The 16,666-nt window shown below is 36.7% G+C and overlaps 1 protein-coding gene and 1 pseudogene across 6 annotated transcripts in view; one reads left to right on the forward strand and one right to left on the reverse strand.

Annotated features, from left to right (window-relative positions):
• Positions 1-8,456: 8,456 nt before the first annotated feature.
• Positions 8,457-13,515, reverse strand: LOC145124160 (uncharacterized). 5 transcript variants are annotated; one of them, XM_079059400.1, is made up of 3 exons: positions 13,402-13,507; positions 13,261-13,327; positions 11,053-12,259 (listed from the first exon to the last, which is right to left on the reverse strand). In XM_079059400.1, the coding sequence occupies exon 3, from the start codon at positions 11,710-11,712 to the stop codon at positions 11,380-11,382; it is 333 nt and encodes a 110-aa protein (XP_078915526.1). In that variant the 5' UTR covers positions 11,713-12,259; positions 13,261-13,327; positions 13,402-13,507; the 3' UTR covers positions 11,053-11,379. The 5 variants fall into 5 exon arrangements, 3 of the variants coding, with proteins under 3 accessions (XP_078915526.1, XP_078915525.1, XP_078915527.1); XM_079059399.1 differs by having other exon boundaries at positions 13,261-13,332; positions 13,402-13,499; XR_013715518.1 differs by lacking the exons at positions 11,053-12,259; positions 13,402-13,507 and adding an exon at positions 8,457-8,584 and having other exon boundaries at positions 13,261-13,388.
• A 416-nt stretch (positions 13,516-13,931) lies between these two features.
• The window catches only part of LOC145124152 (putative LRR receptor-like serine/threonine-protein kinase At1g56140), a 30,012-nt pseudogene continuing 27,277 nt past the window's right edge, over positions 13,932-16,666 (forward strand). Inside the window, exon 1 of the transcript XR_013715515.1 lies at positions 13,932-14,067. The product of XR_013715515.1 is annotated as a putative LRR receptor-like serine/threonine-protein kinase At1g56140 (transcript). The remainder of the gene's footprint in view (positions 14,068-16,666) is intronic.

A 16,666-nucleotide genomic window follows, 5' to 3' on the forward strand; every position in this document is an offset into this window, starting at 1 on the left:
TGGCGCACACTTACGAGCTCCCCACTAGAGAGTTTCTTGTCGATTGCGGGTACGATAGCGAAAAAAGAAAATCCGCATTCCAACTTCTAGGGGACCGAAGGTACATCGATTTTGCAACAATAAACGACATCTTGGGCTTGCCTTCTTCAAACACATCCACAGTTTTCGACGTCTTACCTGCTGAGTTCAATCATGAGACCTTTTGGACGGAAATCACAGGGGGTATCTTTTCATGTGCCGGTCGGGATAAAGCAACATCCATCATTCACCCGTGCCTCCGCATTGCCCATCGCATCTTGGTGTGTACGGTTTTTGCCCGCAAAGAAGCCGGCAAAGTCACAAAAAATGAGCTCTTCTTCCTTTGGTGCATGACACGACGTGACAACCCACCAATCCCGGACTTTGCTTCGTTCTTTTTCCATAAATGCGCACTCATGAGAACCAAAACGTCCGGCGATATTTGCATTGGAGGATTTGTCACCCTTTTGGCTCGCGGTCTTGACATCGAGCTCCTAGACGAATACCAGCCTGTTGACAACAAAAATCTTTTGGATGAGCGCGCTCTCATAAACATGCACCACATCCGCCGAAGGAACAGGAGCAGCTTCACATGGTATTGTCCTCAAGGGGTCAAATATCTCATTCTTCTCGACCCTCGAGTCATCAACTTCACCTTCCACGATCGCACTCAGTGGAGACTCGTGAGGACCATCACTCAGTCAGTCAATGAGGATGTGCTCCAGGATCAAGATGATGACGAGATGCATGTGGAAGACGAGCCCGACGATGAGCCCACCCATGGTCCACAGCACGCCCAGCCCCAAGCACCTCCCAGATATTACCCGCTTCCCCCCAATTTTGCCGAACGGTTCTAGACTCTTTGCGTCTCCAACCAAATCATGTCCCAGCAAATGCACCATATGTGGGGGTGGCACCAATCCCAAAACCACTTCGAGAACGTCCCACTTCCACCTCCCTATCCATACCCTCCCCCCACTCACCCTTATCCCCCCTTACCCTTACCCCTACCCCCAATACCCATATCCTCCTCCCGACCCCCCGGTTTAGGTACTTTCGCCTCGCCCCAAGCATTGAGGACAATGCTTATTTCTAAGCTTGGGGTGGGGTATTCCATTTTCTTTTTAATTTATCATGCATTTTAAATAGGTTGCATAGCATTTTAGTATAAATTGCATTCATTTTTTTTATAAACCTCCAAAAAGATTTTATTTTCTTCTTTTTCACTTTTATTTTTGCATAACATTTAGCTTAGGGCATTAGCATTCATGCATTTTTGTTATCTGTTTATTCTCACATCCCTTGGATGCCATGGAACAGGCTCACGGTTATTGTATCATTATTGGTCCACGATCTTGTTGCTATCTTACCCATCGAACCGGGACCACTAGCTGCAGTTTGGGATTTCATACTTGGGATCAGATGCTGGTAGCTTAAAGGGGTAAGTGATTATGGACAGGTAGTTTTCATGAAGAATTATGCATGCAATACTAAGAACTGTAGGATACACTATAGCAATGGATGTTCTTAGCCTTGCGGTCACTACCGCTGAGAGGATCACACTTGATCATGTTTGAACTGTTAGGATGAAACACTGGTGCTTGTCCCCGAGTAGAATCCGTATCCGGTCTCTTTACATCACCATTTTCTTTTTGCGATTTTGCTTAGGATTTTAGAGAGTCTTTTAGCCCACATTTGGGCATTTTTTTATTTTTGAAAAATTGAAAGTTTGAAAAGGAGCTTACATTACATCTTTATGCTCCACACATGGTCATTTTCACACTTAGACCATTCGGATTAAATTACTCCCCTTCCGGTTCCACTTACACACTTTTGGGAACCAAATTTTGAGTCAAAGGGGTACTCTAGTCTTCAAAAAATAAAAAAAATAAAAAAACAAACAAAAATGGCAGGCAAATTTCCAGCTGCAACAATCTGAGAAGGGTGACCGGTTCAATTATTGAACAAAATTTTCCAACATTTTGGTCACCCGGCGTTTGATATTCATTTATATAGGCTTGTTTTATTGTATATAGATCGAGTTGTTTTTCGCAAATTGGTGATGTTAGGGAGACTGTCGAGTCGGATACTACGGGAGGTTTGGGCCAACACTAAGTGAACCGATTCCTACAACGGTGCCCGAGCGATTAAATCCAGTTACACATAAGAGAAACCGGCAGACGTGAGATCAGAGTGTACACTTAAAGAAGAGCTCCACCCGAGCCCATCCAGCTGCTTTCTCCCTACCACAGATGTTCTTCATTGTATGCATGTTCCATTGAGGCTGCGACTGACCATCCCTCATTACTCACCTAGAGGAGTTGTCCTGGCTGTGGTTTATGGTCCCATTGTCATCGGATGAAAAAGTTGTGAGATAATAGCAAGATTAATTCTGACCATGTTGACTAACGGTGATCAGGTTCTGTGGTTCTATCCATTCTTTTTATTTTCTTAGGATAGTTCATCCCGAGTTCATTTTAGTCTTGTCTTACTTGAGGACAAGTAAGGTTCAAGCTTAGGGTGATTTGATAGTTTCATTTTATTTACTTCTTTTTATAGTTTATTTTAGCACATTCCATCTCATTTTAGTTAATCTTCATGCATATTTTTTCTCTTTTTGTTATTTTTCTCCTTTACCGGGTGCTTTCCAGTCTTTTGAGCTTATTTGCAGGATTTATCGAAGACTATTTGTCATTGGAGGTATGGAAGGAGTGCGGGACTTATGGAGGCTTGCGGGTTGCTTGTGGACTTGAGGTGGTGCGATTGAGCTTGGTGCTTGCATAAACAAGAAATCAATTTGGACTAAATTTTTGAGCGAGGATGATGATGAGGCGACGCAGAATCGAGTTACGGAAGATTGAAGGAGCATTGGATCGATCAAAGAAGGCTTTGGAATGGCACAAATTGGCTTGTTAGGTGCATTTCATGTACCCATTTTGTAGCTTTATTTCATAAAAGTACATTGCATATAGGCTTAAACTCATGCATTTTGCATGTTTTTCGGGATTTTTCATGACGCAATTTCATTCAAATACTTTTGTGATATTTCAGGGACTTTTGGAGGTAGAATATTGTTGGAGGAGGTAAATAAAAGTTGCGGACAAAATTTCAAGACTTGCGGAGCACCGAGGAGCAAGATATCAAAGAAATGAAGATTTTGGCTTTACAGACGTTTACACGGCCGTGTAAATGGAAGCCTTGCGTTTACACGGCCGTGTAAACGTAGATTTCTGCACAGTGTATTTTTGCGTTTACGCGGGCGCGCAAACGACAGTGTTAATTTACGCGGGCCGTGTAAACGTAAATGCGGGTTTTAAAGCAGTTTTTCACCATTCTTAAAGGGGGAAACCAATTTTTTTAAGAGGGGGTCGACTTTTGGAGCAGAGAAAGCGATTTTCTTGAGGATTTTGAAGTTGATTAACACTTGGGAACATTTGATTTCATTTTGTAAGAACTTTAATTTCATTTTCTAGATTTGTGATCTTGTTCTAGCCATGATTGGCTAGAACCCTAGTTTCTCCAACTTCATGTATTGACTTCTTAGTTGTGATTTCAATCATATGACTTGATGTTTGCTTTCAATTTTCTATCTAGTGAATTTGATTTTGTCTCAATCGAATGTTTGATTCTAATTGTGATTCTTACTGGCCATTTGAATTAGGGTTAGATCATTCAAGTTATCTAATTGCAAAATCCGTAATTGTTTTGTAAATTGGACTAGGTAACAAGCACTAAACTGATTTCTATTGAATGAATTTAGTGTAAATCTTATTCACACATTCTTATGCTCCCGAGCTTATGAGGAGTATTGAGTGTTGTTGGGAACATTCACATAAAGTTTAAAGCAACCTTTCAATCTAATTCTAAGAGCTTGTTTAGATTAGGTTAGTAAGGTTAGGATTAATCAAAGAGCTTGTTTTGGTTAATTATTGTGGTGAATGGGAAGTGTTAGAGCTTGTTAACACTTTCAAGTACCAACTTAGATAGAATTAAACAAATATCTTGTCATCCATGGAATCACATTGCTAATTTGTCTTGCATAGAGTTGGAGTACTTACAAATCTTGAACTTATTTCACTTAATCAATCATTTACTTATTGCTTTATTCTATAGTTTAAATCATTGCTTATAAATTCCCCCCATTCTGTGACCATTTTTGTACCTTACGCAAAAAGGTATAAACACTTGTCCCGTGTCTCTGTGGATCGACCCTACTTACCTTGTACTACGTTTTAGTGCATAGTAGTAGTGTTTAAGGAGTCATTTGTACCCTTTATTTGTTGGGTTTGACACGCCTAACAAATTGGCGCCGTTGCCGGGGATACGGTGTTACTAATTGTTTATGCCAAGCATTTTGTGAGCAGGTGCTTTCAAAAAAAAAAAAAAAAAAAGTCAGGTAGAAGATAAGTTTTCAATTGAAGGAAGTGGCGAGAAGGTTAATGTGTTGTAAAGGCCTACCTACTTAGAACAAAGCACATTCAGGGGCCAAGTCGAGCCAACGACTTAAAACAAGGGCAGCTAACCGGGAGGCAACCCGGGGTTATTTGTTTCCTTTCTTTTAAAAAATTTTAGTCTTTGGTAAATTTCAATTTTTTTTAATGTCCCAAATGGTTTTAAACTTATTTTTTTATGCCTAGAAAATGAATCTCCGGCTCCAAAAATACTTCACGGATAGCTTGGGGAGGATGAAGAGGAGGTTCTCACCATAATTGCAAGGCTCCAAGAACGATTTGGTAAATTCTTTCCATATCTTAAGTCGTTCATATTTTGCTTAAAAATTCAATTGGTATGCATCTGTGACTGTTTTGGACCCATTCCCAACCCAGCTACCATCCTCCACCATCCGACTCTCAATAGGCCGGCTATGCCTCTCTCCAAGCATCGAGGACGATGCTATATTTTAAGCTTGGGGAGGGGTATCCATCCATGCATAAATCCCGTTGCATGTAGGTTGCATTAATTTTGTACATATTGCATTAATTTTTATTTTCTTGTTCATTTTTCTGCATAGAAAATTTTTCAAAAACCAAAAAGATTTTCTTTCTATTCTAATTTTTATTATTTTCTTTGCATTTTGTTTGCATCCAAATTTTTGCATTGCATTCTTTGAAGAAAAAAAAAACAATTGATCCAATCCCAAGCAACCAAATCTTTTCAAAACAGTTGAGCTGGTAAATGAGTCATGTGCCTTGAAATTGGCTTGCTCTTTTTATTGAAATATCTAAAAGCAAGTTAATCACACACGAACACACCTCCCGAAGCTACTTGTGCAAAACAGAAAGTGAGAAGATTGTCAACATTGGAGCATAACAGCAGGTATGAGTTAATTCTTTGGGACATATGACTGGTCTTATGAGTAGTAAGTGCTCAACTGAACTTAAAATGCCAAATAAAAAAAAATGCAAAATTTCAATGTCCCGAGCCTTCCAGCGCTCTAAAAAGTCCTTTCTACTCATTCCCTTTTATATACCCTGCTTGGGGACATAGCTTTCAACTATACTTACGGGTCTTTGCATGTTAACCTTTAGTCCCCTGAAAAATGTCTTAGAAGTCCTCACGGTAATAGACCGTGAGATGTCCCACAATAGAAAAGTCAAGGACGAAAATATAAAGAAATTGGCCAAATAAATAAATAAATTAATAAGAGTGTTATGTGTTAACTTAGTTATTTGTATTTGTGTTACTTAAAAAAAAACTATTATTAAGTTAATCTGTGACCTTTGGGATTCGAACAAGTAAACTCTGAGGGGTGTTTTACATCTAATCGCCTAAAGCTAAATTGTTTGGGACTGATTGAGTTGAAAATTCGTTACATGGGTTCCATAGAAAGTCATGAACTTAATAATAGCAAATAAAGCTAATCTGTGGCCTTTGAGGTTCGGGCAAGTAAACCCGAGGGATCTCTTTAAATCTAACACACTAAGGTCATTTGATTTGGATGTGTTGGTTGGAAGCCCGTTACACGGATTTCAAAGAAAGCCATGAGCTTTATTTGTAAAAAATATAATTAAGAAGTTTGTATATAATTGTGTTTATAGTTTAATTGAATATTGTGTTTAGGAAAAATACTTGGCTGTCAAAAGATTCCCTTGGACTTGGATTTGAACTTATGACATTGGACTGAATGTTAATTATTTTGACTGGTGTAAGTGGTTTGAAGTTTGTAACCAATCTGGATAGATATTAGGGAATTTTTAGAAAAGATTTTTCAGAAAAAGATTGTTGTTGATCAACAAATAGCTGGAATCGGGCATTGTTATATTTTATGAAACAAAGATGGTTGAGCATGTTTTGTCACATATAATTTCACGAGAGTAAGACCATAATTTGTTCCAAGAATTCACTTGATGATATTGAAAGGGAATTAGTGTTGTGATCTTTGATTCTGTTGAGTTGTATTAGGGAGTGGCCAAAGTCTTATTTCTATTATCATATAATATTTTGAGACTAAAGCCAAGTTGACTCAAGGCATGACAGGTACATTCTCAACTATGGTACAAAACAGGGTTAATTGGGTTGGATATATTTTTTCATGTTTGTTTTGATTTCTTGCATCAAGTTTCAAAAAAAAAAAAAAGTTTAACTTTGATTTTCTTTTCTTCTCTTTTATTTTATTTTCTCCGGTTTAAATTTTCTTGTTCTTTCTTGAGGACAAGAAAGGTTTAAGCTTGGGGAGATTTGTTAGGTGCATTTCATGTACCCATTTTGTAGCTTTATTTCATAAAAGTACATTGCATATAGGCTTAAACTCATGCATTTTGCATGTTTTTCGGGATTTTTCATGACGCAATTTCATTCAAATACTTTTGTGATATTTCAGGGACTTTTGGAGGTAGAATATTGTTGGAGGAGGTAAATAAAAGTTGCGGACAAAATTTCAAGACTTGCGGAGCACCGAGGAGCAAGATATCAAAGAAATGAAGATTTTGGCTTTACAGACGTTTACACGGCCGTGTAAATGGAAGCCTTGCGTTTACACGGCCGTGTAAACGTAGATTTCTGCACAGTGTAAGCGTTTACGCGGGCGCGTAAACGACAGTGTTAATTTACGCGGGCCGTGTAAACGTAAATGCGGGTTTTAAAGCAGTTTTTCACCATTCTTAAAGGGGGAAACCAATTTTTTTAAGAGGGGGTCGACTTTTGGAGCAGAGAAAGCGATTTTCTTGAGGATTTTGAAGTTGATTAACACTTGGGAACATTTGATTTCATTTTGTAAGAACTTTAATTTCATTTTCTAGATTTGTGATCTTGTTCTAGCCATGATTGGCTAGAACCCTAGTTTCTCCAACTTCATGTATTGACTTCTTAGTTGTGATTTCAATCATATGACTTGATGTTTGCTTTCAATTTTCTATCTAGTGAATTTGATTTTGTCTCAATCGAATGTTTGATTCTAATTGTGATTCTTACTGGCCATTTGAATTAGGGTTAGATCATTCAAGTTATCTAATTGCAAAATCCGTAATTGTTTTGTAAATTGGACTAGGTAACAAGCACTAAACTGATTTCTATTGAATGAATTTAGTGTAAATCTTATTCACACATTCTTATGCTCCCGAGCTTATGAGGAGTATTGAGTGTTGTTGGGAACATTCACATAAAGTTTAAAGCAACCTTTCAATCTAATTCTAAGAGCTTGTTTAGATTAGGTTAGTAAGGTTAGGATTAATCAAAGAGCTTGTTTTGGTTAACTATTGTGGTGAATGGGAAGTGTTAGAGCTTGTTAACACTTTCAAGTACCAACTTAGATAGAATTAAACAAATATCTTGTCATCCATGGAATCACATTGCTAATTTGTCTTGCATAGAGTTGGAGTACTTACAAATCTTGAACTTATTTCACTTAATCAATCATTTACTTATTGCTTTATTCTATAGTTTAAATCATTGCTTATAAATTCCCCCCATTCTGTGACCATTTTTGTACCTTACGCAAAAAGGTATAAACACTTGTCCCGTGTCTCTGTGGATCGACCCTACTTACCTTGTACTACGTTTTAGTGCATAGTAGTAGTGTTTAAGGAGTCATTTGTACCCTTTATTTGTTGGGTTTGACCTCTAAAGAGTTATGCATGTGGGTTGAAGTGTGAATGAGAAGATTGGGATAGATTGTATGTTAAATGGCCCAGGTCCCACATTCAGCGTGACCCACGCGGTCCGCGTGGACCCATACGCGGTCCGCGTGAATTGTGCTGACTTGATTCCGAGTTTTGACTTGTTGAATCTACTTGTGGAAAGTTGGTGGGTAGCTTTTGTTGTGACATCCCCATTTTCACGGCCAGAAAAGACCGATTTGTTTATGCTTTGTTTTATAAAATCAGAGTAATCCTTTGATTAAAAGAATTGCGGAATTTGTTCCCAAAACAAAATATGATAAGAATTTATCAAATCATTTCTTTAAAGAAATGTATTTTCATTAAATAACAAAATCTCGGGATGTCATTTTCCGATACAGACCAAAAGCATAAACAATATAAAGTAGACCTTACAATAGTTATTTATAACTACTGATCTATAATCCAAAACCTCTCGTCAAGTCCACCAACTTATACTCTTGTGCCATTACCTGTAATGCAAAGAAAACTGAGTGGGTCAGGCTTGGGAGCCTGGTGAGCATATAGGGTTTTCAACCCACAGTAAGATATAATATTATATTTAATCATCAGACAATCAACCCAAATTACCCATCCCCATTATCTTCTTCTGTTTCTTAAAGCTTTACCCTAAGAGTCAATTATCCTTCATTCATTCATTCCTAAGGATTGACCTAAGGGATTGGCACAAAAATCCATTTGCTTCCACGGTTTATACAACAGGCACTACGTCACATAGTCGCCAGGGTTTATACAATAGACACTACGTCTCATAGTCACCAAGGTTTACACAATAGGCACTACGTCTCATAGTCACCAGGGTTCATACAATAGGCACTACGTCTCATAGTCACCAAGGTTTACACAATAGGCACTACGTCTCATAGTCACCAGGGTTTATACAATAGGCACTACGTCTCATAGTCACAAGGTATTTCATCTACCCCTGTTCTACCCAACATATTTGTAGATATAAAATACATATACGGTTTAAATCATTTAAAAACCCGTATAAAACATCCATCCCACACCCATCTCAAATAAACAACCAATATATAACACATAGCACGTATTTCATAGCAAATACTTCATATTTATGTGTTAGAAGAAAGTAACTACACACTCACTTGATAAGACGATGATCGAACAACACCTCGTCTCTTAAAATAATCTTTTCCGATACGGGACGTTTTCTCCAAAACCGGGCTTTACGCGGGCAGAGTTTTGGCTCGAAAACTATTTTTCTCAGGATCTTCGGGGCTTCGGGACTTGCTTCGGGTCTCGGGAATGATACCGGGGCTTCGGGGTATTTCTTGCACGCAAAACGATGCAAAAATGAGAGAGAAAGGAAGAAATTTGGCAAAAAGATCGGCAGCCCTCGACTTCTATTTATAGGGGCTGAAACCCCGACTTACGCTGGGCGTAACTCCAAATTACGCTGGGCGTAATCCTCCGTCGACATGTACACTGCGCGTACATCTAGGTACGCTGGGCGTACCGGGTGGATAGGGCCGGATGAGTCACGGGTTTGGTATTATCCGATTTTATAATTAAATACATATATTTTAATTATTTAAAAACTTCAGAAATTCATATCTTTCTCATACGAACTCCGTTTTCGACGTTCTTTATATCCACACGTAGGTGAGACTATGCTCTACAACTTTCATTTAGACTTCGTCGGCTAATTTTGACTTTATTTTTATTATATTATTTTTAGTAGGTCGGGACAGGAAATGTTCGTTAAAAATTCATAACTCCTTCATCCGACGTCCGTTTTCGTCTGTCTTTTTACTGTTGCACTACAATTAACGAGATCTTTGATTCTCATTTAGATTGTTTCGGCTAAAAATCACTCGATCTCATATTCGAGTTTTGGGTTGTACACTGCTAAGCTGAAACTTAGAAAAATCAGAACTTCTTCATACGATGTCAGATTTAGACGTTTTTTTTATGCACGCTCTCGGTTTAACGAACTCTACAACTTTCGTTTAGATCGCTAAATCCAAATATCGCTCTATCGTAAATTCACTATTTACGTCGCGATGTGTCGTGCCGGTTGTGTCGCGAAACTTCGACAGGTCATAACTTCTTCGTTATAACTCGGATTTCGGCGTTCTTTATATGTACGGAATCCTTGTAACATATACTACAACTTAGTTAAGATTAATCCTTCTAAATAATCTTCCATCAAAAAGTCATTTTTGATGCTTATCGTCTCTAAATTGACTAGCCCTGATCTACGGGCGTTGCATTTGTGCAACTTTTTGAATCCGGAAATGAACCTTATCTACTAGAGTTTTGGAGCATTTTTCATTATCATCACTTAAAGAACATACACAATTCTCTCTCAAGAAGGCATTGGAGAAGAAGTTGAAGAATTGAAGATTGGTGTTATTTTCTTTCCATCTTGCAACTAGAACAATGTTTGGTATCACTAAACTTTCTTATATTTCTCTTGTTTTGGCCATGCTTGGCTAGATTTTCATTTGGTTGACTTGGATGTAATTGCTTGAATGTTTTGGTTATTTTGAAGAATTCCATGAACTTGTGTTGAATATCTATGATTATATTTTCTATGAAAACTTCCTTCATGTTTATATATCTCTAGTCACGAATATTGATATGTGAATGTTATTTTTGTTGATTAAATTCTTGGCTAAGTAATGGGTCTTCAATTTAACAAGCAACAATTAGTTTAAATGTTTGTTTTCATTTCATTTAGACTAAGAAAATATTTTCTCCATAGTGGTAATGAAAGCAATAGATTACTCTTTGGATTTGGTGACTCTTAAAACCTAATGCTAATTGATTTTCACAAAATTACATGCTTCATTAGCTTTGTGACTTTGATTTAGGAAATGTACTATGAGCTTCTCTAGTCATTTTAATACAAAAGAAGAGTTGAGGCAAGTTATGCTTATAAATTGCTATAGCCAAGTTCGGTTATAAACACAAGTATTGCACCTTGGTATTCTCATGATTATTTAACCAAATATTCAAGTAATGAAAGTCCAAAGTCAACCATCTTTCTCTTATTGATTTTACATCAAAATCTTGCTTTTGTTAAATTGTCCATTTAAATCATAGTTTAATTCTAGTTTGTTTCAAGTATTTCAAAACACCCAAACCCCCATTTTTAATTTATTGTCATTTTCCAAGTATTTTTACAAAGAGATTTTTCATAGAGATATTAAATTGAACCAATCTCCGTGGATTCGATCCCTTTACCACTATACACTATTTTAGTGTAAAAGATTTAGGGTTATTAATTTTGTTGGCCTCGACAACCACCAAATTTTGGCGGCGGTGGTGGTGGTGGATGTCGGTGGTGGTGGTGGTGGGTATGGGTGGCGGCGACGGTGGTGGTGGTGGTTGTAATAGAGGTGGTGGTGGTGATGATAGAGTTAGTAGTAACAATGGTAGTGGTAGGGTGGTGGTGTAGGTGGTAACAGAGGTTATGGGTGGTGGTGGTAGTGGTGGTGGTGGTGACGGTCGTGGTGGTAGTGGTGTCGGCGATGGCAATGGTGGTGGTGGTGGTAATGGAAGCGGTGGTAAGGGTGGGTGGCGGTGGCGAAGGTGGTGACAATGATGACGGCATCAGTGGTGATGGTTAGTGGTGGTGGGTGGGTGGCAGAGGTGGTGGTGTTGGGTGGTGAGTAGTGGTGGCGAAGGTTGTGGTGGAGGTGGCCGCAAGTAGTGACGGAGGTTTTTCATATTTAATGTTAAAAATAAAAAGGGTAATATGGTAATTTTCAACATTCTCACTTGAAGGAATTTGAATTTCCTCATCTTTTACATGGAATTTATTTTCCCTCGATGGAAGGAAAGTTGGACACATTTAGGAATCCAATTCTTTCTCAAAACTTGAACCAAACATAAGAAAGTGATGAAATTAAATTCCAATTCCTTCCGATTCCAACAGATTCCAGCGAACCAAACGATCCCTTAGTGTTTGACAATATTCTACATATATAATGTCTGGATTTGTTTTAAAAAACATGTTTGGTACAAGTCTTAATTGTAATAATGGTTTTGGCCTTTACCGAAGACATGTCGTTGGTATAGCTAAAACGGAAACAACAGTTGCCAACTTTTCCCGACGACAAGTCGTCTGAATTGCTTTACATCTCCCTACGACAACTCATCTGTTAAAGTATATAATAAAATTAATTTTTTCTCAAAAATCACTTTCGATGACCATGTTCAGACAACAAGTTGCTGGAATGGGTTGACCTATCCTGCGATATTTTCCACTACCACCGTCTAGGCTATACCACTTATACCGACGACCTTTTACAGACGACACGTCGTCGATATAGGCTTTACCGACGACTTATCGTCGGCATAGGGGTAGAAAATTTCGTCGGTATAGGGTCTTATGCTTGTAGTGCTAACTTCAGATTGATATAAATAGATTAAGCATGCATCCCAATACTCCCAAATGCTATAGGGATTGTTCTGGTAATAGATTAATATCGTTCCGGTTTGATAATTTACTTATGGTTCTCATTGTATCTGGTAGTAGATAGTACTTAATGACTCTTAACTAAAAATGAGAGTCAACGTCCACTTGATCGTTCAAAATAAGCTACATATTTCAACAAAAACAAACAGATAAACAATTGATTTGGAATGATCTATAAATATATATAGGTATTAATTAGGGGTGACAAATCGTGTTATCGTTTCGTGTTTCTGTCTGACATGACAAAGTTTTATGTAGTACGAACACGACACGACACGATGTCGTGTTTTTTTTAACTAACACGGTGTTTTTTTTTAACTAACACGAAAATGAACAAATTAAAAAACGACAAATACGATACGACACAGCAAATATAACATATATTAAAAACTAGTTTATTTAATTAATATTTATCAAATATAACACGAAAAACACGATAAAGAACTGCTAAATCATGTAAAATTTGTGTCAAATTTTGAACACGAACACGACATCGTGTTTTTTACGATTAACATGAACACGACATAAACATGAGTTCAAATTTCAGTTTCGTTCCAATTTCGTTTCGTGTTGTTAATATTTGTCGTGTCGTGTTATAAACTGTCACCCCTAGTATTAACTAATAAACCAGAAATCGAGAGAAAATGATCAATTAACTAACAGATAAACATAGATGCTTACCTGGTATATTTTGTTTGGGGAAATTGTAAAAATCGTATAGATAGTGTCCGTAAGCATATAATGTGGACTAAACTGAAAAGTTTGTGTCTGTAAGCATATAATATGGACTAAACGAAAACACAGCTGTATACATATGTATACCTGTGTGGGTTTAGTTCTATTTCCTCTAAATACATTTCACACCGAGTTCTTTTAATCAGTGAATCTGATCAGAGATGAGAGGCGCTTTTAGGTTGAAAATGGTCGGAGATGAGAGCAGGTGAAGCCGTGAAGGTGCCTTTCGCTGAGGATGATCGGAGATGAGCTTTGAACCTGTGCTTGAGCTGAAGATGCTCTAAAATGAGAGAATATTGCTGGTAGGATATGAGAGAGAAAGAAGTATTTTTACACTTTGTTTTTATTTATTTATTTTCCTAACACTTACTTTTCTATACGAATTTTTTTATACAATTTTTTTCAGCTTTTACATCCGGTATTGAGACAAACCGACCCGACCCGACCCGACCACTAGGACCAAACATTGCTTTCTACTCAACTTGGAAGAAGAAAAGTCTGTTCCACTATCTATGCATTTATACATGTGAAGAAAAGTCTACTTACGTACACAGTGTGTACATTTATATATATCAATAATTGAATATGATGTGAAATGGTATTGTTAAACGGAAGCCATGACTGATTTAGGCCGTGACTGCAGAGGCAACAGGATTTGTGCCATGTTATCGTGGTTGTTGTTGTGGTTGTGGTTGTGCTTGATGATCACCGCCGCCATAACTCGAGCTCAAAGCACCACCAATCCAGCTGAAGGTCCTCTCTCTCTCTCTCTCTCTCTCTCTCTCTCTCTCTCTCTCTCTCTCTCTCTCTCTCTCTCTCTCTCTCTCTCTCAAGTTAAGTTAAGTTAAGTTTCATGTTCATTTGAATTAAAAGATGTTATTGATGAGATCATCAAATCCAACTTTTATAGAAAAAAGTATAATAATAATAATAATAATAATAATAATAATAAAATCTATTTTTCTTATTTATGTTTCCCACCTTATGCAATATGTATAAGTTATCAAAACTCTCAAATCGAATTTGGATGTAGCTTAAGGTCATCAAGTGGAGATATTTGGACCTATATTGACTTTAATTTGTTATATATGTTTTCTCAATAACTTGCATATGTAATTTAACGATTATTCTTACAAGTGATCATAAATTCGATCAATTTAGTTATGAATATATGAGTTATATTATATTTTTATTTGGTCTAGTAAAATGTAAAAAAGATAGCTTAGACGAAAAACATGTTATGTTAATATATACAACATTGTGCTAGCTAATGTGGTATTATTATTTTATTTTAAGAAATTAATTATTTTCAAAATTTAAAAACCAAATATTTGTACACCAACCAAACCTAATCCATATTTTTTTTAACTTGTACCCCAAATATAAAAAATAAAATAAAATTGATTTGATTTTGAAATCAGTCCCTACCACACCACATGTGGTACCAATTCTAATATCGGATACATTTGCATATTATGACATTGGGATGCTAGTGTTGTCCATTCTTGAATTATTTATTATTTATATGATTTATACGATATTTCTTTCTAGATTAATTAAATGACCACACACGTTATATTATATGTATATAAAGTTCATACAGTTTTTATAAATCTCTGAGGTTAAAACACACACACACAAGCACTAATCGGAGATCAAAAGTAGTAATAAAATCTACAATAGTAGATATAAAATAAAACATCTTCGATAACTCATATATACTATTTTATTAGATAAAGTAGATATACATTAAAGTCAATTATAAATATATGAATAAATTCCAATTTCTAAATAACGTAAGGCGTGACTTGGCGGCAATGTCAAGACTCAAGCTTTTCCGAGCCTTGGCGAGCCACGTCGTTTGTAAGGCATGACCTAAGGCGACAATTTTGTATATAATTCATATTTTTATATGTATTTTCAACTATTATTTATTTTTATACACATATATGAGTCAATGCGGCGTTTTGGTAAAACTTGGCGGTACATACAAGCCTTGGAGCCATGACGAGCTTTTTAGAACCTTGATAAATTCTATAAAAAATCACTATAACCTTTTATTTTTATTTTCTGTAAAGCTACTAAAAAATTCTTTTATTTTAGAGTAAATTACACGAATGGTCCCTATCGTTTGGGGTAATTTGTATGTTTGGTCCCTAATTTTTTTTAACTCGAATGATCCCTAATTTTTTTTCTTTTTTTTAATTCGGATGGTCCCTATGTATCTTTTATTGCGTCTGTGGTCCATGTCATACATAAAAGGACTATTTTGTCGTCACCTACATTTTTTTAAATTAAATTAATTCAAATGTCATTTATTTATTAATTTTAGGGTAAATTACACGAATGGTCCCTATGGTTTATGGTAATCTGCATGCTTGGTCCCTAATAACTTTTCTTAACTCGGACCGTCCCTACAGTTTGTTTTTGTTGCTAGTTTAGTCCCTATCATACCTAAAATGACATTTATACCCTTTTGACCTTTTTATTAATATTATCTAATAAAAAAAATAACAAAAATACATGTGGGTCCTACTCCTTATCCACTTCCCGACGCTACCTAAATTCTAAAACATTATCCTCACGCCTCAACCTTGTATAATCTCTCATTCTATCATCTGCGTTTGAAACCACATCACCGAAAACCACATCCACAATCATCGGAAGATCTACCTGCGATCCCTAAACCTTCGGCGACTAATAGTCTATCGGGTTTCTCTCTCTCTCTCTCTCTCTCTCTCTCTCTCTCTCTCCCCCCCCCTCTCTCTCGCTTCATCTTCTCCAACTTCTCTGACAAAAAAATTGTCGCTGGTTAGATCGGAGGTTTCATCATAGGTAAATCTCCGACTTCTTCACCTGAGGTCATCAACGATGAAGAGCTAGCAGACGCGTTCACAATATCGCTTCACATAATCGTTCTACTGGATATCTGCTTCATCCAATATGCTCAGAGTTTACCCGCGTTCATGATCGGGTTCATATGATAGACTTTTCAATTTCATTTTCTTTAAAGACACAAGATTTGGATTCGATTTTAGAGGGGGATTCACATGTGGATTTCGAATTTGGGTTTGATTTTGAGGTTTCTCAAGATTTTGAATCTGATTTTTATTTCATAAGTGGTTTTGATTTTAGGTATGAGGTTTGATTTCAGATTTCAGATATGATTTTCAATTTTGTCTTAAGATTTAATTTTAGCGCTGAATATTATTTTGAGGTGATGAGTGGTGGTGTTTGACAGGAATTAACGTGGATCTTTGAATCAGGATTTTCATTTAGTTTGATTTTCATTTGGTTGATCCTATATTGTTGTGTAAATTGAAGAAGCAATAACCATGGTTAGAAGATATTA

The sequence above is a fragment of the Lactuca virosa genome, chromosome 7, assembly GCF_052849685.1.
Source record: "Lactuca virosa cultivar CGN04683 chromosome 7, Lactuca_virosa_CGN04683_v6, whole genome shotgun sequence".
Taxonomy (NCBI): Eukaryota; Viridiplantae; Streptophyta; class Magnoliopsida; order Asterales; family Asteraceae; genus Lactuca; species Lactuca virosa.

Coding starts and splice junctions, on each gene's coding strand:
- LOC145124160 (XM_079059401.1), bottom strand. CDS start 11,712: ATGCCGTCATCATTGTCACCACCTTCGCCACCGCCACCCACCCTTACC.